The 26,594-nt window shown below is 40.3% G+C and overlaps 1 protein-coding gene across 1 annotated transcript; it reads left to right on the top strand.

The window, feature by feature from the left end:
* The first annotated feature begins 1,457 nt into the window (after positions 1-1,457).
* On the top strand, positions 1,458-18,518 carry amotl2a (angiomotin like 2a). The gene is made up of 12 exons (XM_042339174.1): positions 1,458-1,547; positions 4,123-4,986; positions 6,810-7,044; positions 9,149-9,293; positions 10,242-10,334; positions 15,539-15,684; positions 15,791-15,940; positions 16,338-16,528; positions 16,857-16,994; positions 17,313-17,545; positions 17,730-17,918; positions 18,106-18,518. The coding sequence occupies exons 2-12, from the start codon at positions 4,169-4,171 to the stop codon at positions 18,192-18,194; spliced, it is 2,427 nt and encodes an 808-aa protein (XP_042195108.1). The 5' UTR covers positions 1,458-1,547; positions 4,123-4,168; the 3' UTR covers positions 18,195-18,518.
* Positions 18,519-26,594: the final 8,076 nt, after the last annotated feature.

Raw genomic sequence — 26,594 nt, 5'->3', positions numbered from 1 at the left:
TCTACGCATCAGACACATCCTGAATTGCTGCAAACTTGTTGAAGCCTCCATTGTGAAATAGAATAAAAACACACGTATACAATAAATGAAAAAGCAAAGAGGATAAAAATATGAGCTAATGAATGAGCAAGAGAAAAGAACGCAAAGCAGTCTGATTGAAAGGAATCTTCTGAATAGAGCCAGTGAATTGATGAACACTGCACAAAAAGCAGCAGTGTATACTATAAATGCAAATTAATGAGTTTTTCTTGTACACCTAGACAGGTCTGGAAAATGTAACCTCAAAAAAGTGCTGTTTATTTACTTAATTATTAATAATATTAGAAATCACATTTTCCCTTGCACACACAAACAAAAGTTTTGATGCAAACAAATGAATCTCATAATACTAAAGAGGCCAGAAACATCTGTAAATGTGGAGGAGCACCACACACCTACAGATCCTATAACTCTGACCCAGAACAAATTTCTCTGTGCTCTTCAACCAATATCTATTATATTATATCACCGTGCTTAAGAGTTTCCAAACCAAACTGAGCATTCCACGCATCCACCTACACATGGCAATCCCAGAGATAGATTGTTATAATGGTCTCGGCTGACTTTTCTGCTGTTGACATGGTGACAGTGGGAGAGCAACTCACTCACTCAATGCTGCCTCGGTTGCGGAGAGGGCGACAATCCCCCTCATTGCTATCGGCTGAAAAATATACATTTGGATAGTAATGTGTTTGGTCATGTAACAGTTGTACAGTCTGATGACCGTCAGTCAGTTCCAAGGCTGAGATGTAAAGAGCAGTGACTTGGACTGGGTGGTATTTGCGCGATTGGGTTCATATCCCAGCATGAGAAGAACCGGGGTAAACTGAAGGTGAATGTGTTGTATCACTTCGGTTCCAGATGTACTGATCAGTCCAAAAGACAGTCAGTTCAAATCCCTGACTGTCCAGTTCCTTGGGACGTCCTCCTGACGTGGTTTGGGGAGGGTGAGGGTGGGGGGGGGGGTTGGTTTGGAGCTGGTTATTATGCCCCCTGCAGGCTGCTGTGGCTCAGTGAGCAAGGATCCAGGGCTTGGCATTTTCTCTCTCTCTCTCTCTCTCTCTCTCTATGTGGAGCCTTTGATCGCTTGAGGAACACACAGCTCTGACATTCCTGGCATTCCAGTCGCTCTGGTGTGTGTGTGTGTGTGTGTGTGTGTGTGTGTTGTTCTGCTTCCACGATCAGCCCCAAAACCATTCCTCACCAGACAGCCACCAGAGTAACAACAAACGCGCAGTGCAGAGCATCCCCAACACCCCCCAACACCACCCAACAACCCCCCCAACACCACCACCACCCAAAATAAAAGCTCCTCAAGGAAGAAAAGAAGAAGAAAAAAGTTCACATAGACATTTTTATTATTTTTCCCAAAATATATATATCTATATATATATATTAGAAATTAACCCCCCACCCCCCCCCAAAAAAAAATATTCAGTAACTACGACTTGGTTGATTTTCCAGAGACAACCCATCACTTCGTCTTGATGTGAAAGTGTCAAATTGGGGTGAGTTTCTTCTTTTTTTATGGTTTAAAGCGATTTCTTTTATTCTCTCTCTGTCTCTCTCTCTGTCTCTCTCTCTCTCTCTCTCTCTCTTGTCCCCAAGTTTCACCAGTTTCCCACCTTTGGGACGAAAAGTAACAGGTTGTGTTATTCTGATCGGTCACAACTTTTTTTGTGGGGGGGAAAAAAAACTTTTTCCAGATGTGTTTAAACAGAGAGAGAGAGAGAGAGAGAGAGAGAGTTTTTTTTGACCCAACTTTTTTTTATTTGCTGTGTTGCACAGTAAAGGGAAATAAACCTCTGCGGAATAAAATCCTGGTGTTTGCACCATTTGTATTTGTAGTAAAACTTCTTTTTTTCTCTTCTTCCCCCCCCCACCCCCCTACCCACTGTTTTCTTTGTGGGGGGGGGGTTCCAACTGTGATTTTTTTTTCTCTCTTGGAAAAGTTTGTGGAGTGGATTGTATTTTCTTTTCTTCTTCTTCTCCTTCTTCTTCCTGCTGTGCTGGTGAATGATGTCACTTCACAAGAATGTACAGACACAAAAGCGAATGCAGAAACTATTCAGTGTGTCGGTAAAGAGTATTAAGCCATAACAAAATATTATTTATCTATAAAATATTTTGCAAAAGCACCAAATCAGCTGATTGATGGTTCCACACTGAGTGCAATTGCTCTCTCTCTCTCTCTCTCCATAAAGTCGACTCAAAGCACAGAATCATCTCAAGAATCTTCACGTGTGATGAGAGAGAGAGAGAGAGGAGAGAAAAAAAATGTTCAGTTTGATTCGATTTGCTTTAATCTTTAGAACCTTTTTTTTCTCTCTCACGGTTTCTTGAGACTTGATTTGTAGGCGTTAAAAAAAAATGTGTTATTTTTGGACTTTTTATGTAAGTTGGGGATTGTCCAGGTTCAGAGGGACGTGCAGTTGTGCAATGCTGGTGTTTTCCAAGTTGTGGAATGCATGTTTTGCCCCCAAAATGCCTCATATAGGTGAATGAGTCATTTTGGGGGGGTGGGAAATCTTCAGGAATGCAATCCCTTTTTTACACGTCTGTTGTGTTTTTAGCAGTGCATTTATTCAGGGGATAACCTCACCTGACTGAAGTGAGAAGGATTTCCCCCCCACCCTCACACCTTTTACTGACACTGTTTGTATTTGCTTTTATCAAATGCAAGGATTATTATTATTATTATTATTATTATCAACCAGTATGTGTGTGTGTGTGTATTTTTTTTGGTGGGATGTTTCCTCCGACCTAAATGAGTTAGTTAGTTAGTTTGCAAACAGTAAGCACTGATCATGTTAGTGTCGAAAAACGTGTTGCCTTTATTTCTCTGCCACAAAATTTGAGAGCAAAAAAATAGGTTGGTGTCGAAATCTTGACAGTGAACTGGATAAGATCTGAAAGAAGCATATAAATAAAAACGGACCGAAAGAATGTAATTCGGATGCTTTTACTCCCCAAGAATCCCATCTCTGCAAAATGTTTTCCCGGGTGATTTATTCTTTCTTCATTTGAAGGCAGGATTTCAAATTTTTTCAAATTTGTATTTGAAAAAGCTGCCTTCCTTCTTGTGACGACGCTTTTTTGAAATAATTCTCCCCAATAAAAACGAATTGTTTACTCTCCTGGTTTTGTGTATCCATAAAAACACAAGTTGCAGTTGCTTTAGAGTTGACCCAATAATTTAAAAGCGAACAAAAACTTTCGAAATAATTAGGCATTTTGTATCCCTCGCAGACTACAAACTTGCAACCCTTTTCACTGATGCCAACTTTGCCACACAAATGTTGTTAACAAGCGACTTTGCAACAAAGGAAAACAATAATATGGAGGTGATTTTAAAGTGCTAGAAAAATTCCGCGCACTCTTGTTTGGGGGGGAAAAAAGAAGTCTGTACTTTTCTGCCCCCTTCTCCACCCACCCCACAGAAATTCCTCTGGATTTTCATGCTAAAGTTTATTCAGTCTCTCATTACCTCTGCGCAACCAGCCAAATTCCCAGAGTCCCTCCTTCACGACCCAGTAATTTTATGCTTGCAATTTAATGCTTAAAATTCCTCAAGTTCATGCCATTATCCACCGATGAAAAACAAGTACCCAGAGACTTGATGACTGTTTCAACGTTATTTCGGCCTGACGTGCTGTTTCCAAGGAAACAGCTCCCAGGGAGGTAAGAGTGTGCAGCATTGGAGTAGACCCAAGACAGCAGTGTGACAGGATTTCTCCTGAATTGTATCCTGTTTGATTTTCTTGGAAGGAGTTTGTGGACTTCTACAAAGACTTAATGGGATATGGGGTTTGGCCGCCTTGCCCTGCTCTGCCCGCACAGATTGGAGGGTTACTGTTAACGTGAAGATGTGCAGAGTAAACCACTCCACTGCCATCACCTTCCAGCCCCTTGACGGTTATTTTACTCCCATCACTGTTGTTATTTGCAGTATTACAAGTTATTCACATTGAGGAAACCCAATGCTTAAATGTAAGACAGCTCAAAATGTGGAATGACCTTTTAAGCTGCACTGCATGGTGTGTCTGTTGCGTAGTTAAGTTACTCTCCTTTTTTGTGTTCTAGGTTCTGTCGTATATTGTTCTTTGATAGCAAACTTGAGTCAGGAAGGATGAGAACAGCAGAAGACTCCTCGGGTACGGTCCTCCACAGGCTGATTCAGGAGCAGCTGCGATATGGGAACCTTACAGATAACCGGACCCTGCTGGCTATCCAGCAGCAGGCACTGCGGGGAGGGAATGGCAGCCCACGGTCCTCTTTGGAAAGCCTCACCCAGGAGGAGTGTCAGATGGTGCAGCATTCCACACGCCAGGAGCCCCAGGGCCAAGAGCACCAGGGCGACCACGCTCACTCCGAACACTTGCTCCATCGCATGCACCAGCTTCAGCTCAATGGGGAAGAGCTTCCTACCTACGAAGAGGCGAAGGCTCACTCTCAGTTTCTAGCTGTGCAAAGGAACCAGCAGGCTGGAGGCACAGGCTATTGCGTGGTTGCTGGAACAAACCAGAAAGCCTACCCCGAAGGCACATCCGTGGCCCACGTTGATTACCCACCCCACAGCCATCACGATGAAGCACTCAAGGAATTGAAACATGGACATGTGCGGTCTCTCAGTGAGAGACTCATGCAGCTCTCTCTGGAAAGGAATGGGGCCAAAGCTCAGATGACCATGAGCTCTTCGCAGAGCTTTCCTCAACTGTCCAAACATCATCACAAGTACCCAGTGCTTGCTGGATGCCAGGCACCTTTCCAGTCCACAGACCCTCGAGGCCCTCCTCCAGAGTACCCTTTCCGGATCACATCAGCAGCTCCTATGCTCAGCCACTCCCAGCAGCATGGCTCCTTTTACAATGAATCAGTGATTCCATATATTCAGTGCCAGCAGAACATGCAAGAGAGCAGTTACTGCAGCCAGCCTCAAACAGCCAGGTAAATATACTGTACAATCCTATTGCTTAAGATTCCTCAACTCTTTCTGCCACAAAGAGACATTAAAAATAGAGTTAAGGTCACTTTTTCTATTCAACAGTGACATAATACTGAGCTGATTGTTAAGTAGAGCTATTGCCTTAAGGTGAGACAGATTCATAACCTAAATTCAAGTATTGTTATTATTAAACTTTGTGGATATCTAAGGAGCATTTGTTGAACAAGCTGTGTCTCAAACTTATTGTTAGTACTGTATTTTTATAATTGACATTATTTCAGAATGCTTATATTGATTTTTTTTCATCCTCCGTCCCTCCTGAAGGCTCTGGCTCATGCTGACATATAGTTCCACAGATGTCTTGACACTTTGGGCAATGGGTTTGAGTGAATAAATAAAATTAGAATGATTATATTTAGAATTTTTGTAAATTAAAAATAAATGGATAAGTCAGAAAGCTCCAGTATAAGAAGAAAAAGTAGTGTTCAAAATTATTGGCAAATACATTTAACCTTTCCAGAAAGATATGTTTGGAAATTCTTGATGAGGTTATTACATTCAGGAAGACGTAATCTAGACATTCTTGGTCATTAGAATAATAATTCTAAATGTATTTATTCATTCAAACTCACTTCTGTCTTGTTTCCAAATACATTACTGGAATTGAGACAGGCAAAGGATAATTTTATTACTCGTAGGAATGCTTCTCATTGTTAACTGTAGTACAGCAAGGATAGGAGAGGCAGGAATCCTGACCCTGTCACATTTGCAGCTTAACCACCAAGTGACCCATTTAATTAATTGGATAGCGCAGGCGTGACAAAAATTTAAGTATCAGCTTGTGATTTTCCTTTAGCTAAGCCCTTCCTGCCATGCCAGTCTTTGTTTTGGTCCTTAATGGCTTGTTTGGGTGTACTCAGAAATGCAAAATACTGTAGTATGGAACTAGCCTCCTGCACCTCGTGTCAGGATGAGATAACCTCACAAAGGAAATATCAGGTTTTCCTGTGCAGAACAAATGGGTGGTTTTAATTGACCTACATTGTGTGTTGTGACCACTACTCTATCCCCATTGTCCAGACGTTTCATTTGTTTCAGCTTTCATTTAAGCAATGTTCAAGTTCCTTCCTGGCTTTTCTGTTATAGTTCAATTATCTCTTAAGTCATTTTCAAGAAGCAAAAACAAAATTGGAACAGAATGGTATCCTTTTTTAAAACAAAGGATTTTTGAGGAATGTAGCACAAAGTATTTCCTCTTATTTGTCATTGTTTATTCTCCTGATCAACTTCAAGCAAAGCATCAAAGCACAGCCCTTTTATGTTTCAGTTCTACACTGGCATTAGGGAAGCTCAAAAGCATAATTGTTAAACAAAGTAATTTGCGGGGAACTTAATTGGGAGCATATTCGTATTGAATATTCTGACTAACGTTCAGTGGGATACAGTGGAATTTTTGCAGTTTAGATATTGGCAAAATTGTATGCAGCTTTAGTTGCTCAAACAACCACACAAAACTCCCAAAGAATACCTGATATTAGGCATCCATAACACCAGGTTCAAACAAATTAATCTGTTTGCACATCGTGTCCAATGGATCACCACTCAGTTATGAGCCAGTGCCTTCAGATGAGATGGGGAGAAAAATGGGAAAATATTTGTGCTTTAATTTAAGTTTTAGCTCCTTGTATAATATTACATTAATAATCTACAGGAACAGACTCTCAAGCAGCATGCTTGATGAAACTCAATATCCCACACATCTTAAACCTGTCATGACATCTAGTCTTGTTATGTGTTTAACAGTGTTTGTCATTGCTTTGCTCAGGGCAACTCGGATTCAGGCTCTGCATTCTATGCAGCAGAACGGCTTCATGTCCCCCACCAACACTTTGGGAGCGGAGGCAGTAATGGCGGCTGAAGGCGATGCCCAGATTATGCACGTTGATCATGTGGCACTCATAAATCGTGCCCAGCAGATGGTGGAGATGCTTCTGAAAGAGAATGAAAATCTGAGGAAGGAACTTGATGGCCACACGGAAAAGTCAGCAAAGATTCAGAAGGTGAGAAGTGTTTTTGTTATCTAGAAAGGATGACAATTAATATAGTTGTAACTTTAGGATTCGGTGTATGTGGAATACTTGGACAAATCTACATTCAGGCCAAATTGCAGAGTGGAGGAAATTTGGGAGAACTAAACATGTCAGGAAATGTAATTGGCATCAGGGTATCCTGTGGGGATGAATTCCATTTTCTATAATTTACTCACTTGACTTTCCTTTTGGGTTAGGCCGGCATTCTGCAGTTTCAAATGAACTGGAAAGGTTTCCACCAAGCCCCTTCCTTCTCAATTATGTTGTCAAAGGTGGCTAGATGTATGGTTCTGCTTCAAAGATCTCTTATGGATTGCAAGGTTGCATCAAGATGCACTAACTAGAACATTTATACTTTGTGAGGAGATGCAAATACACCAACCAATTCATCATCCTACACACCTCAACGTGATTTTCATTCTTTGGATGCCATGAAGTTTTTAACTGTTGTAGATGAGTTTTGTCACTTTGTGACCTGCCCTTAATCTGTTAATTAAATGTCAACGACTTAACGCCACCCAATAGAAGGAATTTTTCTCATGCTTTTGAAAGTACTGATGTAATACGTAATATCTGGCCATGCCCTCTCCTTGCTTCATTGGTGTAAATACCAAGGGCATATAATCAGTACAGTAAATAATTTTAATCAAGGGATTTTAGTTTCAGGTTGTCTTTTCATTGGGTAATGAGTAATGAAATCCTTTTTATTTCATGTGAGATTTTCAGTTCCCATTTCTAATTGTAAGCTTTCTAAGAAAGGTATTCTGAGCTACTTTAGAAGTGGAATTTTAAAAAAACTCAAGAGAAAGAGATAACATGTTTGCCAATCCACATACCAGCTTTGGAATCATAATGGAATGTATGTGATCATAAGGGAGGAACCTTTCCTTTTCTGAACACAGCCAGCTTTCAGCTTGGAATCCACAGTGAAATAGTGAGTAGGAAACACGGGGAACAGAAGTCATGCAGAGCCTTCAGAAGCTAGTTTATAATTGACAATGTCTTCATACCTTGGTGGGTTTAAGTCCAATCCAATTGTTCAATCACTGTATGGTCTACTGTTTTTACTTGATAGGTCCTGGGTGTAAGTGGAGCCATATTTGAGCAATGAGTCATTACAACTTTATATCTATTGAACAGTATATATTACAGGTGTATATGATAGAGATAAAATCAACTGTGCCCTTCCATCAGGTAAGTGTTCCAGGTCATTCCCCTGAGTGAAGGGCACTATATAAATGCAAGTTGTTGTTGTTGCTACTTGACTTTCTAGTGTCTGATATGAGTGGATTGCTGAGACCAGAACATTGGCAGGTGGCCACAACAAATTCAAACTTGTGTTGTCTGCCCAGCAGCATTGCTTACCGCAGCTGTAATGGCCGAGCAATGAATGTGACCAGCGCAGTTGTTTTTTATATATCAAAGGCATCCTTTCACTTTCCTCTCCCAGTCAGCTGCAAGGTACCAGAGGGCATCTGTTCCCAGTAAGAGGTCTAAATCCCTTCAGCAGAAATGTAACCATATAAAAAATATAGATAACCAAATACTTATTTACCAACATAGAAATAGAAAATATTAGTGTCGATACACTTCCAGCTGATGCTCGCTTATATTGATCAGGTTCAGTATTATTCAATACCCTATTTAGCCAGACGTTTGAAGCACAAGCCTTAAAGGTCTTTTTGGAAATTAACAAATACTATGTCACACAGATCAAAGCCCCTCACCTGCAGCTCTTTGTTATGCAGTTTCTCTATTGCAAATAGTAGGGCTGTTCAGTCTTTCGCTGACTGGCTAATGCATTGCAAATATCAATTGAATAATTGTTCTCCATAAATACATAGTGTCGTATGAATTTGCTTTCATGAACCTCAAGCTCTAAATAAAGCCCTTTCTGGGAAATATTGGTACTGTGTACAGTGAGGGGTTTGGGCTCAGGTAAAGTTGCCAGTACCAATATGTAGTGAGCCTGAGCGAGCAACCATGTCTTAAAGAGGTGGTGGCTAGTCATGCACATCCCTCTACCCTATCTCATTGCCTTCATTTTAATAAACAGACTTTGTTTTCTCTGCAGTTGGAAAGAGAAATCCAGAGGATTTCTGAAGCGTATGATAACCTCATGAAGGCATCATCCAAACGAGAGACTCTGGAAAAAGCAATGAGGAACAAAATGGAGGGAGAAATCCGAAGGCTGCACGATTTTAACCGTGATTTAAGAGGTAAGGACAGCAATGTACCAGCAACAATAACAATTGACAACCAGTGGCAGGTATTTACAGTGGTTTAGCCCTGACATGTTAACATAGATAATGGTCATGACATTTTTTTTCAAAATCATTTAATCAAATGCAGATTACAATGGACCACAAACTGGCAATTTAAAACATTGTCAGGAGAGTCGACCCATAAAGGGAATTAATTCCACTTAAGCAGCATGTGATAAGTGACCTAAGGGTTGAAAGTCTCAAAGCGTCTTCCATTGTATCAGCCGCTGATAACTTAACACTACTTCAGTCTGATTACATGTTTACTCTGCTCAATGTCCCAATTAGAGCCATAGCTATTGTCACCTCTGCAATTCACCAATCCACAGCAAATGTAAAGGAACAAAAGGGGAAAGCATCATAAATTTCAAACAATTTATTACATTTAAGAAGTGTTCATAAAAATGCAACAGATTTCTTGCCCTTTGAATTTCTGATTGACAGGTTTTTCATTTTGTTTGTTTTTCCTTCTCTCTTGAAGTTGCTAATTTATGCTGTGCTTCTATTGCACAAGTGCTTAGTGTCTTCTTGTACCTCACCAAAAATGGCATTAGTTATGTCTGAACTCACACAATGAATATCATGAGACAATTTGACTGAGGGGATTGCAGCTGAACCCAACTCTGTCCCAAAGCCCAACCAGCATGATAGTGATCAGGAAACCCTTCTTAGCCTAAGGACATTGAGGCCAATTCTTGCGCCCTTACTGTCCCTTAGCTAAGGTCATCTAACACAGCACAGTCCTCAGATTAAACCAATAACATTCATTCCAAATCTGGTTTGCTGTGTTTCACTACTAACATGTGTTCTAACAACTTAGCTATTGGAGCAGTTGTAATATCTTTGCCACATTTTTCATTTGGAACTTGTTAGTTCACATTTTATTGTTTCATTTTTTTGCAGAAAAGCTGGAATCTGCTAACAAAATGTTAGCCAACCGAGAATGTGAAGTCTCACAAAATGAACAGAACACACTCAGCAAGTTGATACATCAAAGTAAGTCCCATTTTATTTGCTTAGCCAGAAAACCAGATCTTTTGCAGATCCTAATTCTGGTGGAATTATTTTAATATTGCATTTTACATTTAAAAAATTATAAACACGTTACAATATACGCGAGGTGCAGTACATTACCAAGGAGGATTCAATATAAATCTGATCTTTTTAAATTTTAAATAACTCACAGTCTGAGATAAAGCAAGATTGAGTTCCTTACTCACACCTTTGGAAAACAGACTGCACTAGTTGCTGCTTGGTTTAGCACAGGTAAACTATGCATTTTCTCCCCTAACCACCCCCCAACCTTGAGTTATTGAGTTATACAAAGGACACTGAAAACCTTAAAGGAAGAATGAGAGAGAGAGTAATGGCTGCACATTCCCCTTGGGTGCTGGTCTTGGCACTTGAACAATTATTCCCTGCAATAATAAAAGCAGCCTGAATTCCTTGCATGCCTCAGGTAATTCTAGCTGCTCTGTTTACTGAGCAGCCCTCCCCCTGCCTAAGCTTTGAAGCCAGTAATTTGCTCTTAAATAAAGCAGTGAGAGTTAATGAAAAGCCAGGTTTTGTTCGGTGTAATTGGTGTACCGTTCGCAGATACCATATCTCAGCAGACGTGTTTGTTCCTGCTGTTTCTCATGTGCCCTTGAGGAAAGGTCAGGAGGGAAGCAGTTATTGGGCATGCTCACTGGGTGGCTTGCGATATTACAGTGCTTTCTGTTCTATGAATTCGTTGTGGTGCAGAGTTCGTAAGTGGTGGCAGATTCCAAGATAAATAGCAGCAAAGAGACTTGTATTTTTTTAAAAAAAGCCTTTAATCTGCAACTGTGTTCTGCTCACCAGATTCTGTGTTAAAATTCCTGCACTGCCCTACTTATCTATGCTGAATTCTTTTTCAATTGCAGTCAGGAAATGCATATTTTCTGCCCCGCAGTGGATTGGTGACTGATTAACTAGACTGTTTATTTGTTTAATCTCTTATAATCTGAAGAGGAATGGTGCTTACATTTTAGATGATTAGTCCTGAATACATTTTATTGAGAAAAGCATAGTCCAACAGTAAAATAGTAGGTAACATCAAAAGCTTCTGTATCAAAGTAAACACATAACTTTACACTGCATGCTTGCACACTATGATTGTGTTTTTCAGAAGATTAATGCTTAAAGTTATATAGACATATACTTCAGATGTGTTTTGAGCTGCTGTGTTAGCAAGGAGGGCAGCTCAGTTTAATACCGAGGGCTGCTTTGTATCTGAAGTAAGCTGTGAAAGAAAGTAATTAGACTTGTCTGATAAGTTGGCTGGGGAAGTTGCTGCTGAGGCATGTAGGCTCAAGAGGTCCAGGTTTAGAACCCAGTCTGTGCCGAGTTAGCTATGAGATGCTATATTGGTCTCAGGATCACTGGCCTAGGGAAGAGAGAGAGATCCGGGGTCATCTGTGTCCTGTGATTTCCCACCACCACTATTGGAAAGCATGCGTTAGTGGATGTTGGATGAGGGCAGGATTCTATGAAGATGGTGTGGTCAATGACATTATTAAATAACTTTCCGACACTCACTGTCTGGATTAAGAATACCACTCCTCCAAACTATACCAAGACGAGAACCTGTGGAACATGCGGTTGCATGAGTCAGCGCCTTCATTGGAGGAGGAAAAACGTTTAGAAAAGCAGAGAAAGTTTTTTTTTTGCCTATTTAATAAATCTGCTAGAACAGAAGAAAATAAATGGACTGAGATGTAACTGCTATAGGGCAGATGCATTCCATTCCACTGAGAGGCCTCACAACTACTCTCAAGGTTCCCAAAGGAGAGTTGGAAAGTTCTGAGAAATTACTCTTGAAGTTCTGCGAGTACAAACCTTTTTTTTCATAAAAAAATTAAAAGCGGATTCCTGTGCCAACCGCTGCTTTGACTAAAATGTTTGGTATTTTGGGATAATAGTGAGAAAGCAATTAAATAGTTCGAGGCTGAAATTCTGGGTGGTTGGCTGGACACTTCTATAGAAAGTGATACTAAAATATCCCATGTGAGCCCCTGCTGCCAAATACTGAACTCACTGTTCATCCTGCCTCTGAACTGTTGAGTGCCTGCCACCATTATATATACATGCTGATCTGAACCATTTTCCCACACCTCGACCGGAATGCCAATAAATTATTTTGCTTTATAAAAAGAAATCTAAACAATAAAATTCTTCATACTCTTGCTACATTCTAAAAAACATCTGGCAGGAATCTCCCATTTACTATAAGTCAGTGATCGTGTTGGAAAATATTTGGGCATTGGATGAGGATTTGACTTGGCTGTGCACCCCCTCCTCCCAAAACTAGGGTAAGAATGGCCACTTAGGTGAGGTGCCATAAGGCAACGAGCACCAATGGAACCATTTGCCCTCGGGTTCAGCAGCAGCAGTGGAGGAAAGACAATTGGATAAAAAAAAGTTTTTGCTCTGGAGATTTCTCCAGGTGTATTTTGGTTTTCAATGAGTGTCTCTGTTGTACAGCAGTGGATTGAAGAAGCGCAGCGGGCCATTCTGCTCAGTCATAGCTGAGTGGGCGCCATGCTTAGTGAGAACACAGCAGCCATGAAGAGAATGTTTGTCATTCACCCCGATCCAAAGGCATTCTTTCCCTGTTGTACAGGAGACCTGTCCCTTCCATGTGGACAAGCAGGCAATCTTCACCATTTAACCCCCTGTGTGCTGAATAAGCAGAACTCCAATCTCCCTGTTTGGGGACAGAACAACAGATCTAGGGAAATTTAGGAGAAATTATACCAGCAGTCGGGCAAAAACAGAGAGGAACACTGGGACTGAAATCCAGCTGTACAGGACATGTTGTAAACCTTGTACCCTTAGCATTTGTACCATCAAGTCTGTATATATTTTTAAAACGGCTATAGGGGCAATCAAATTTTTCAGTGACGTTGAACTGCCCTAAATGAAGGAATACAGTATGCTGTTTGTATTCTTTGCTTTCATCAGTACAATTGTATAAATCAGTGTAGCGGCTGATGAAATATCCGTCTGGTTGGTATCAGCACAGGAACTTGCTCCGAGATAAACTTCAGTTGGCCTTAGTAAAATAGAACTATGTGCCCTCATTTGTAATGTTGATTTAGATATGTCTAAAGCCAACTTGTTGAGCAACAATCATAGATAAGTGAAGACCTGAGCCGCAGTAGATTTTCTCTTAACCACTGGAATCCAGGTTGGCGTGTCCTTTCTGTTCTCCCCCACTCCCTCCTCCATCTAACAACGGAAGTAGAAGAACCTTTTTTTCTTTATTACAAAAATTCGCACCAGTTTGCTTCTCTCTAGAAGGCATTGCCTTTTTTTTAAAACCTTTTCCTTGGGTACAGTTCTTTGGGTAATGGTCATCCACTTTCCAAAATCTTGCCCAAATGACTCTCTTGTCACCATAGTGGTAGAGAGTGATAGAACGCTTTTTGACTACTTTAGCTGAGTCCATTCCAGTCCAATTCCAGTGTAGAGCAGCTCAACATCTGGGACAAGACAAGACATTCCTCTTGTTCCCCGGTGGAGCAATTTCTGCAATTATAAGATCGTTGCATTTAGCAGCAAGAAGGAATTTTACCTTAAGCGAATTATTAGCTCTCCCTGGGGTGCAGAGGTGGGGTTTGGGGAGCGCTAGCCTTCATTAAAATACCGTAATTCACCAAAGAAACTAAACATAGTGCCATTTATCTCGGCTTCTGCCTTGAGGCCTGAAAAAGGATTGAAAAGCAGAACTCTGTTGTGCTTATTCTGTTTCTCTTTGCTCCCTTCTGGCACTGATCTGCTGCCTGTTTTTGATTTTTCTTAAAGGGGGTCCCCATTCCTCTTCATTTAAGTGTTAATTCTTGCTTGCTGGGAGGCAGTTTTGCTGGAATGTAGTTGCTGCTGAATATGTAGGTCAGAAGGGAGATGTACTGTACTCTGTCCCATGACATTCTTCACCCACCCCCACCCTTCTCCACTCCAATCACATTCTTTGTAAATGCCAGAACTTTATAGCAGGAAGTTAGGAGCCCGTTGAGGCCATTCAACTATTCCCTTAGGGGCAAAGAATGGAAACGAGGAATGTGCTTTTTGTGTTCATATTAATGCAGGGATTTTGCTAGAACGGTTATGCATTTTGCTGATTTTACACAACAAATGCTTGTACAGATTTGGACAAGAATGTAAATTATAATCAAAAGCTACTGGACAAAGAAGAATATATACTTCTTTTTCCTCTTGTTTTTCAAGGTTTTTTTTTGCTGTTTCCTTAATCGTCTCTTGCAGACCGCAGGAATGCATCCTGTTTTCTCAGAATAGTTTTTTATAATTTCTCTCAGTGACCACTCTGCAAAGACTGTCCTGTGTGCAAACCTAGCTGTTACTAATATTACAATTGGCCATGCCAAAATGCTGAGCTGACACTTTCCCGACACAATGGAATTGTTGTAAACTTGAAAATCACCCAAATAATATATTAGCTTTTCTGAGGTAGCACACAGTTTCAAGTGAATAATCATAATAACACTGGCTGATTGCCTTTAACGTAGAAATGAAAAGTTAATACTGCCTGTAGAAATTTCTTTAAAGAAAGAGCATCACAACTTGTTCCTCAATCCGCTTCAGCACGCGCAAGCTTTCCAGCAGTCACAAAAAACCTACTTACCTCTGCCTACAGTCACACATTCGTATCTGCCCCTATTCCTGTGAAGCACTCCAAGATGTTATCTTATTTAGTGAGCTGTATAAATGCAAGATCTTGTTTTGGTGACTGAGAATGGGAAACTTAGCTGGGGCTGGGTGGGGGCGGTGGTAATTTTCCCTATCGTTGCTCAGGGGATTTCAAGGCAAAGTGTAGCATTCCTACCATTGCCCGGCTGGAACCAGCTAACTCAAAGCAGACCAGGCATCGGAACAAGAACATTCCTGGTGTGTGTATCTCACTATCATATCTCCCCTCTCTAGCCCCCGTCCTCCCCGAATGCATACACACACGCACGCACACACATACTCTATTCATCGACTGCGTGTTCCCCACCCCCAACTATTTTTTTAACAGAGAATACGAGAATCCCTCTTGCCTCACACTTGAGTGAGGGTTACTGTTTTGTGTTACAACAAATCTCCTATACTGATGAGCCAGTAATTGAACTGGGAGGAGAAAAGTGGTTAAATGTTATGTTTACGTTGTGTTTTCACAGACAAAGATCACCTGAAGGAAAAAGAAAAGCTTCAAAGAGAACTCTGCTTGTTCCGCAGCGCAAACGAAGACCAGCGGAGACGGACGCAGGCCCTCGAACAGGCGCTCAACAGCACACAGACCAAAGTCGTCAAACTCGAAGACGAGGTGAGTGTCCCAACAAGTTCCTTCAGAATTAATGCCAAACTTCCTAAATGAAAGAGATGGTGAGGAATTTAGGGCACTAAATCCCATGTTTTCTTCCTCCTCTCAGTTGCGGAAGAAAAGAGCGTACGTAGAAAAAGTGGAGAAACTACAGCACGCTTTGACACAGTTACAGGCGGCCTGTGAAAAACGGGAACAGCTGGAACTCCGGCTGAGAAACCGACTGGAGCAAGAGTTGAAGGCCCTGCGAACACAACAGGTGTGGATCTTTTTCTTCCTGCTAATCTGATGCGAGTTGTTGTACCAGCAATGTTATCCTTTATTTCCATTTCATTTCCCTCCCATCGGCTCCTGGAAGTGCCCACTTATGCTGCCCTCAGACGCCTCAGCCAAGTGGCCAATCCTAAGTGTGCATTTACAGTGTTGACTGTTTAAGAGTCATCAATACTGATCTTTGATGCCCAAAGCACTTCCAAGTGTTGTTGTGATCAGGAGCTGGAAACCTCAGTTATTTCCCTCCCTTTATTTGTTATTCCCCAACTTCAAATGCTTTGCTGTTAGATTTTTCACGTGCATTTGTAGCTGTGGGTGAATTGTTTTTGTTATTTCTATTGATCAAAAAACGTAACATTTAATCTTACTGTTTGGTTCCCCAGCGTCAAGCAACACCGCAGACTCCCGGTGCGTCGGAATACAGCGCGCCTGCCTTAATGGAGTTGCTCAGAGAAAAGGAAGAGCGGATCTTGGCTTTGGAAGCTGACATGACCAAATGGGAACAGAAGTACCTGGAGGAGAGCACCATGCGGCAGTTTGCGATGGACGCTGCTGCCACAGCTGCAGCCCAGAGGTACGTGCCGTCGTTTGACATTTCTTACCAGTTAAAGATGCATTCGCTTCATGGAACAAAGCCGCAAGCTAACTAATTCCTCCCTCCCGCCATTAAATGCTTTGGCCTGTGGGGAGATTTGGGCTATCACTTAATTCAATTTTAACTGGTCATTGAGTTGAGACAGAAGCTCTCCTCTTGCACTGCTGTCAACTCTTCTGAACTTTCCTTAGAGCTAACAGCACTAGTTTTAAAACATTACCAGACCACAGCTTGAAACAAACACATTGTTGTAAAAGTGTCTGCAATTTATTGGATTTTAATATCTTCCTTGTTTGCATTTCTACAGAGACACCACGATAATCAATCATTCCCCACGGCATTCCCCCAACAGCAGCTTCAATGACGGCTCTGTTGAGAAAAACATTTACTTTGAGAACGGAGACATCATGATTGCCAATCATCGCCACCAAGAAATGGAGAGCAGGTACATTTAAAATGTGTTAACCTTGGATGAAGGACAGAATTGTTCTTGGTTCCAATGGCCCACAGCCAAAGAGCTGTTGAGGCTCATGTAAGAATAATGGGATTTGGACAAGGTATCACAGTAGAAGGAAAAAAGGAAACCAAATTACTGTCTAGAGAGGAGGGAGGGGTTGGCAATGGTTTTATTTTACGAAAGCACAAACACAAAATAACTTGTATTATTTTAATTTTAATGTTACAATATTACAAAATCCAAAGTGTTAGAAATTCAAAAGTGAAGAAACTCACACAGTTTTGTGTTTTTTGTTTTAAAAAAAAGGATTAAGGCGTTGCATGCACAGATCCTGGAGAAAGATGCCATCATTAAAGTCCTCCAGCAACGTTCTAAGAGGGACCAGACCAAAATGGAGCAGCCCAGACTCAGGCCAGCCAAGTCCGTTCCATCCATCACAGTGGCTTCGGGCATGAATTGCAACCGAGTGTCTCAGACAGGTTCTTTGAACCAACTAACCAACGAGAGGATCACTGACAAAACACCAAAAGTCACTACAGGTAGACATCCCAACAACCATAATATGTTTTAAAAGAAAACTTGATTGGCAATATATTAAGGAAAATGTTTTTTATCTGCAACAATCTGACTTTTTTTTATTATGCAAGTTTGTGCAGTGTATCAGTGAGCACTGTGTATTTTCTGTGTGCTGCATTCAGTACTAAAAAGTCTCCCCTTTTCCAGGCGCTCTGTTGAATAAAGGCCTGAGAGTGGATCAAGCTGCTGTCTCGGCCTCTCTTCCCCCTACGTCCCACGCCAAACATGGAAGCAGAGATGGCAGCACTCAAACTGACAAAGTAGCAGAGAATGGACACACAGACTTTCCTCCCCAAAGCAGTTCACAGGAAGCCAGCCACAAGGCGACTTCTTTGGGTAATTAACACTCTATTTCCTACTGACAACAAGTTGAGGAGATCGGGATTTGTAAAGCTGGATATTGAATTCTTTTTAAGGCATTTCTGGCAGAAATGTAACTATGCAGTTTGAACGACTCCTGAATGATGTTCAAGAGATAGATATAAAACACACCAGCTAATCTTCTTTCTCCTCCTCCTTGTAGATACCTCAGAGCTGCCAAACCAAATGCTTCCCAATGCAGTTAGAAACCTTGAATCATCAGACACGGAAATGGTCGAAATTCTCATCTGAAGGGTTAACTAGAAACTGTTTGACGAGAGATGGTGGACTTCTATGAAACATAAACATCTCCAATATTCGGATTGCCTTCCTTCCCCTCCGATTGCAAGATGTGAAAAGAACATTCAAACAAGAGTGTCCATAAGCTGCTATAAAAGACTTGTGTTTGAGAGTATGCACAGGACAAGAGCAGAGCTAGTCTTTGTGGAAAAAAAGTGCGCCTTTGCTGAGTGACAGGAGACACTCAAGAGCTACTCCTATCTATTCGAAGTGTTGTGAAGCTATGTTGTGTGTTGGACAGGTCGATCTTTTTGAGTCAGTATTTTTTTCACATAACTGCCAAGCTTGAGAGCTTCACAGCAACATAGATATATATATATATATTATATAAATACATAGCACTAGACCGTGCTATACATAATATATGCTGTACATAGCATGTAAATTACTTCTTTTTTAAAAAAAACTTGTTCCAGCTTTTGATTTTGTGCAATTGTACTTCATTTCTCTGCTGTTTCTAGCACTGTCTTCTTTTAGAATCTAACCTAAATTTCCTGCTTGCAGCCTGATGTTCTGTCCCATTTCCTTGTCAGTGACCAGATGTCTGTTTTCCATTTCATTTTTGTATGTGTGCCACGCAGTTATTGCTCAAGTTCTATTTAGAGCACAGAAATTCCATCTTGAATTCAAAAGTTCCCGAAATTTCCATCCATGACTGCAATACCCTTGCGTCCATGGTTACGGGGCAAGGCGTAAGCAACTTTCTAATGCGCAGCTGTGACAGAGCAGAAACTGCTGTTCTTGCTTTTAAGAAAATCACCATCTGAAAAGGAAGCCGGGTTAATCGAATACTCTTTTAACTCTTAAAGGGGTAGTATCACGGATTGAAGGGTTTAGGGTAAGCTTTTCCTCACTGCACAAGCAAGTGTAGCACAATGGCATAATTCCTTCGCTTTCAAAAAGGAAGGCAATGTTTTATTTGGAAAATAAAATTTACAATAAAATCTCCACCCACCCCATCCTAAAATTGATCCTGCAGAACCCGTTGAACCAGCTGAGGCTTTTGGTGCAGGCTGTTCTTAGCTACCCCTTGAAAGGCAGCATTGACCCTTTAAATGACTGAATTCTTCCAACACATTAAAAGATTTTGTCAGAGTTAAAATGTTTTTAAAGGGACAATTCCACTCCAAACACTTTTACAGTCCCAAGCAATGCCACTCGACAAGAGTATTGTCAAGACGAAAGTCCATTGGTACATTGCTCGATATTAGACGTTAGGTGTGCAGTCCACTTACATCAAACACTTTAAAACAAAAGCAGGTTCTGATGGGTATTTTGTGAGTGACTTGGGAGACCTGAGATTCCTGTTAGTGGAACATTCGGAGCTTATTGACACAGCCAGTCCTTGTGATCAACATTAGCAAAGATTCCACGTATTGCAATCAGTAGGAATGGGGATTGGGAGAGAGGTGGTTCTTTTAAGAATACATTGTTGGAACAGTCTGAGCCATCTTTAGATGAATATCAGTGATGAGGTGAGGGTATTTGGAGATACAAAAAAAATCCATATTGCTTGACTGATGACTGTCGCTTGATGCTATATACATCAACCTTCAAAAGTAACTTTAAAGATACTTCTTAGGTAAGAGTACAATGCTTTTTCAGTGAGAGGGGTGGGGGGATGTAAGGAAATTCTGCAGTCAAGGATTTATTTTCTGCTCTATAGAAACTTTCTAGCATTCCTTACCACAATCGATTAAGATTTAGTCCTTCTGCTGTTAACTCAGTGGCACATTAGACTTATGTTGTTGCAGTCCAGGAAGAATTTCACTTTGCGGGCCACAGTTCAAAGTGAAGCATTTTTTGAGCTGTTCATTGGCAGCTGGTTTCTGCCGTACAGTTAGTAACTATTTCAGACATTTTCCAACAGAAAACGGAGGTGGGGAGGGGGCAACGGAAAGCACAGACTACAGATCACAAAAGGCTAGACTAGAGAATCACACTTCTTCATCCATTTCAGAACTGGGAACTGGAAAATAGAGGGAATTTATTGTATTCTGCGGTTAGAATTTGCCCAGCTTTTAAATTGTGATGTTTTTCATATAATGTGCAATTGCTGGCCAATGCCTCTACTGTATATGTCTTTGAGAGCATTCAGACTTGTCCTTTGTTTACAAAAGATATTTTGAAACAAAAAAGAAAAAAAAACTTAATATATTTTGTTTGAATATTTGTATTCTTCACAATATGTATTTAGTGCTATTGAATGTTATGCCAAAGATGACAGACTGCATTATTATTTGATAACTTATGTAAGTATTTAAATGTAAACTAGAGTTTGCATTGACACCATCTACTAAGATTGCTGTAGCATTCTGTATGGTATACAGTTATTGGAAAATTATTGCTGTGAACTCTTCAGACATGGGGAGGGGGGGGAGGTTGTATTGAAATGTCAACATACATTTCGGTAATAAAATCAAAATTAAATAGTACTTTTTTTAAAATTCTTGGATCGTTGCAACATTTGCAGTAGCACATTTTGTGTCATGAGGTTGTCTCAAAGTACTTCAGATTGTTACTGTAAAGTGTAGTGACTGCATATTTGTAGGAGAACATGGCAGCCGATTTGCACAGTAATGTTCCACAGGCAACCATAAAACAATTTTTTTTAATGCCTGAATTTTATATTCCATGTGCCATTGTTGTTTGCACTACTGGTGTATAATTTCTTAATTATGCAGCCTATTGTGGTAGAAAATAGTGCAATTATTTTGACTAAACAGCATTGTCAACAATTCACAAATGAAACCCAAGATTCAAGGATTACTTTCTAAACACCATCTGAGAGCACTCACATTAATAGATCCAGGACTTTAAGTTCTGCATTAACAGAGCCAGAATTGAGAGTTTCCATTATGAAGATGCAATATAACTATTTTGAATCAACATATTGCAAAATAAGGACTTGTTGTATAATTACTCAAAAGATATATTGGTTTTGGAAAAAGTGCTCTGTTGGTCCACAAAAATAATATGAAGGAATGGGATATAGGAGGGGCTTAAGTATAATGACAAACCAAATTGTTTGGGGATTCAATCTCTGAAACTTCAATTAACCTGGCTATTATTTTTCTTCCCCTTCAAAGTTCTCCTTCTTCATTGAAGATGCCTTGCATAAGTGTCTTCTTCATGTGTGAGCATATGCGACTACCAAGCCCAATCCCATTCATCCTGACATACAAACAAACATACATACATACATACATACATACATACATACATACATACATAGAAATGACTGAATAGTGATCAGCAATGAGAAGATTGGCTGGTGGTTTTCCTCCTCATGAAGCTGGGAGTCCTGATACCAATCATTGTCTCGATTGGTCTCTTAGCTGACTGAGCACGGGTTGAGAATTGAACCTGGGGCATTCCAGGACTAACATTGGCAGCAGGTATGTCACAATGAGCCATAAAGGGAGCTCTTCATTTATTTGGGTCAGTCCTGGGAATCACAGCTCCACGTTGTATCTGTGATATCCTCACTGAAGGGTTCACAATTAGTCAACTGTATCTTTGGCAACGTTTGACTATTGCCCATCAAAGTAACTTCTTAAGATTAAGATCATAACTTTACAGCCTGCACCACAAGGGGGACGTAGCATTGCTGCACCTTAAGATTCACATTCTGATAATTTTATTGGTGTGCCATAAAACCTGTCAGGGGATTTTGGCATATGTGCTATACAGATAGTTATCGTTGTCTTTATTGATCAAAACTATGCAGGAAATTTTACAGCACAGCAATAGAATTTTACTGTACAGGAGCTGCAACAAAGAACAAATTGACAAGTCAGGAGGTTTCCCCAGAATACACTGCACAATGGAAGGGCACCAGTGCCTTATTTGTAGTGAGGGCAGAAATTCAACATTTCTTTACCTCAATGCATTGCACTTCAATACAGTCTCACTGAACACATTTGGTTCTGTAAATGCACATTGAATGGGCTGAACCTTTTTGCTCCTAATTAATTGTTTTCTTTCCGATTTCTCCCTTTCTCTGTTGAAGGTTGTGATACGTGTCCATGGGAGCAAATTACCCTCTAATTCAGAGATGACGAAATTGCAGCCCATGTAACTATTTTAGAGATGTCTAATGTGGCTCGCGTGTCTCAAATTGGCCTAGTGGCCTGTTTCCATTATGTATCAATCTTGTGATTTTAGACAGTGAATGTTGGCTGTGGAAGTGTCACATGAGAGCTCGATGGTGTTCTCACCCTGTAACTTCAGATTTGGACTTTCCATCCATCAGGAGCTGTTGCCAGAATATATTTGTGCTGGAGTATTTTTTCTCCACTTGTCTGAAGGCAATGACTCATGCTGGGATACAGCTCACATGTGCTGACATTCTCTGGTACCTCAATTAGTGAGATTAATCTTTATGCATGAGCTTGGAAAGTGAGTTCAGATGGGATATGGACCATGTTGAGGAAGAGAAGAAATGATATCACAGCTGAGCGTAATTTTCTCTGCAATCTATGTTCAAACATTATCAATTTCCAAGAGGATTTATTGGACAGCAGTCAAGTGCAAAAAGCATGACTGACTCCCAAGTTTGTTCCTGCCTTTCCTTGAATTCCATAGACATGCACCTTTTCCTAAGATTTGGTGCGATAGCAATCAGGAGTGGGAACCCTGCATGATTTTCACCCACTCTCAGCCTACAGTCCCAAACCATGTACAGCCTTGGCTAAGACTAAATATGCATCTGGGTTTGTGTGGCTCACCTTCACCCTGGAAGTCCATATATTTTTACATTAGTTTGTAAACTGTGCCATTCTGCTGATCATAACATTTTTGGGGATCTTGACAGCTCTTCAGAGGTTATCCTGTATGTAAATGACTTTACAGAATTCTATATGTACAGTTGTGACCGTATGTCATGCAGTCAGAAGATGTACCAGTAAGTAACCTTGGGGTCTTGTCACAAGGGTTTTGTTAGTTTCTGGTAGTGTAACCTTGGCCTTTTCCCAGACTCCAACAGCATGGAATGCACAGCACTGGGAATTAAACAATTTATTTACAACAATCTTCACAATCTTTCAGTCAAATTTGCTCTGCACACAGTTCAGCAGTTATAGAAACAGTTTGAGTTTTGGGCCTGGAGGTTTCTAAGAGGGCTATACCCAGGTTTCTGTTCACATCCTGTTAACCCTGTACTCCAATCACATTCAGATTTGCTGAACTCTTGAGATGCAATTTAAATGCTGTACTTACGTTGCTGTCAGCAACCAGCAATATTAACATATGATGGACACCTTGTTGCATCTATAGTGAAAACTAGTAAATGATCAGTCATGTACTGCTTGTACACAAATATCCAACACAAGAACATTTCACGCAAGATGTTTCTGCTTTCCCTGCCTCAGACCATTCATTGTGCATTATGTTGCATTACATCATCTCATGTGGTTTCAAGATGTTGTGACAGATTTGTTCCTCAGACAAAGGCAACCTATGAAACACTTACCACCTGCTGGGTTAAACAAGAAGAATTATATACTTAATCTATCAAACATTCCACTGCAGTGCATAAAATAGCATACCTGCCAAAGGATTATTGACTTCCTCATTTAAGTAATTTATCAGGAATGCAATGGATTTGAGACAATAGACATCACATCTAGATAGAATATTACCTTGAAGGTAAAATATTTCTGTCTAAATATAAATGAAAGTCGTTATCATAATAATAATAAAAATAATCCTTGCATTTGATATAGCGCTTTTTCATGTCGGGAGGACGTCCCAAAGCGCTTCACAGAACACACTGTAAAGTGAATTGACTATATATTTGTGGGCGAACGCGGCAGCCAATTGCGCACAGCAATGTCCCACAAACAGTCGTAGATTGAAAATGACCAATTTATTATTGTTTTTGGTTTTTGGAGGGATTATTATTAGGCTCTATGTGGAGTAAGGAAACTTGCCCAAGGTTTCGCCCTCTGCCTGGAATTGAACTCAGGTCTCTCACTTGCAAAGTGAGTGCTCTAACCACTGAGCTACAGGACTCCACGTTGTTGTCCAAATCAAGCAATTTCATTTATAAGAATGCCAATTTCACTAGGGATTTTACAATTGCCTCATTACACATAGGCTAGGGATGGGAAAAATCAGCCATGTCTGCTCCCAATAATCATTCAGAGACCCTGTCTGAAAAGGATATGGGGTAAGGATGTGGTTGACTGTGACTTTAGGATTGGCTTGTTCAAGTGTATGTTACATATCCTGTTGCGCTGTTCAAAAAGTAAAGAGGGATGACCTGGTCAACAATCTCCCAGATAAAATTGATCATTCACTTAATTGGCTATTTGTGGGACATTGCTGCATGGACTTTAGCTGCCCAGTTTGCCTCCAAAATGAACAGTCAGTACACTTTACAGTAAATCCTGTGGAGCGCTTTGAGATGCGATCCCAATAGGCGAAGCGTTACATCAAATGTAAGTAATAGTATTAGAAACCTTCCTTTATAGCCTCCGAGTACACATTGTCTAGGCTCATGCAAGAAGATTGTTCCATTTGGGTAAGTTACTGCAGTTTGGTCAGTGTCCTTTGAACTGCATCTTGCAGCAATGAATACTTTCAGCAGGAGGAGGCAATGTTGGAAGGGGAGGGGGAAAGATCACAGATCAAATATCTTGCATGACTTTTGCGCTCATCAGTTAAGGGAGTTTAGTTAAATAGCTTTTTGGTGGTTTAATTAAGTTGATCTCTCTTTCGGGGGAATGTGAGGGTTAAAATGTCAGGCATGGATCCACCCGTGTGTAGTCATTAAAGGATATTTGGTCAGCAAATCAGGGGTATAAACATCCAATTATTGCAAAGAACTTATACTCAATTTACCACTTACTGTGTTTCTTAATTTACTATCTGCTGCAAGTGAAGCCATCCAATCACACTGTAGATGTAATCATGCAAATAAATAACCTAAACAGGAAATTAATGATCTGATCTTTACTCACAATTCAGACTTCATTCCTATGGGCAACAACAGAAAACGGTAAAAACAATAACCCCAATATATGCTGCTATGGTTTGCGTATAAATGATGGCTGCTTGGAAAAGGTACTATAGGGTTACATTATTGTAGCAGCAAAAATTGTAGTTGGCTTCTGACCACTATCCATTGCTCTTCTCTTCCTCCCAAACTGGAAGTGTTATCAAACATCAAATGAACCTTGTTTGGCCAAATACCGATGAATAGTCTTATGATTCTTACTGCCCAGGCTCACACGTTTAGAATACCTGCTTATAAAGTACTTGAGGAATGATCTGAACAATGGAACAGTGCTGCTGTGTAATTCACTGTTTTGGGGGGAGAAAAGTACAAATTTAATAAGTACAAAGTTTTTGTTTTTCAAACTCAAATTTTCTTCCATAAGGAAAAAGCTTAAAACAATAAAAGGTTATCATTGTATAAAGAAATGCTCTTTTACAATACTTCATGTTTTTGACACAACCCCATGCTTCTCAATAATTTCTCTTTTCTATTTGTTCTCAGTAAGATGAGATGATCCGAACCATACATTATTCTAAAGCAGCTATGAATAACATTCCATACTAGTCAACAAAAGATGTGGTCTATCTGGTACACTAGAGACCTACATCAGGTTAACCTAGTTGAAACCATCAGAAACATCCAAGGCAGATAGTCAGACTTGTTTGTGTTGTAATTTGGTATGATAACTAGTGAACTAAACCTCATAGCATTTTGAAAGCTATTGCTGGTGTTAATTTTTGCCAGTGATAGTTATGAAGTGCTGCAAACGCTACCTCAGGATTTTGGAGCACAAGTTAGAAATCAGATTTACCTTTCATACTGGAGGTAGATAAGTCTGACTTTAGCTGCATATCATATGTAGCTATACACATTTGTTTATGATTTGTTAAATAATTCCTCCGAGTGCAAAGAAGCCAATTTCTAATAATATTTCAGATCACACCTGCTTAGTTAAAGGGTTTGCTTTATAAGATGTCATGGAATTTCAACTCGATTTTTTTCCTTCACAAAATGAATGGAGAATGAGAGAATTTGCTAACTTAATTCCTCTAGAGCCCTGTGATTGGGATGTGGTGACAGGTTGTGAACATGAATTCTTAGGTAAAACAAGGTGTAACCTGGATACTGGACAAAATGAATATTGGGCTGTTGCCATTCAGTCAACACCAATGTGCAGGTGCACACAATGTTTTCTTTCTGAAGAGAAACCAAAAGCACAAAAAAATTACTTAAGACAAAGATTCCATGCATCACCATGGGAATGCTTGCACAATGGCTCACTATTTGCAGGAAGCCAATGTTAGATCTCCAAGAATATGTATGGCTTCTCTCATTCTATGACAATCTAT

The sequence above is a fragment of the Callorhinchus milii genome, unplaced genomic scaffold, assembly GCF_018977255.1.
Source record: "Callorhinchus milii isolate IMCB2004 unplaced genomic scaffold, IMCB_Cmil_1.0 Scaffold11, whole genome shotgun sequence".
NCBI classification, from domain to species: domain Eukaryota; kingdom Metazoa; phylum Chordata; class Chondrichthyes; order Chimaeriformes; family Callorhinchidae; genus Callorhinchus; species Callorhinchus milii.
This window is presented reverse-complemented; position numbering and strand designations above follow the sequence as displayed.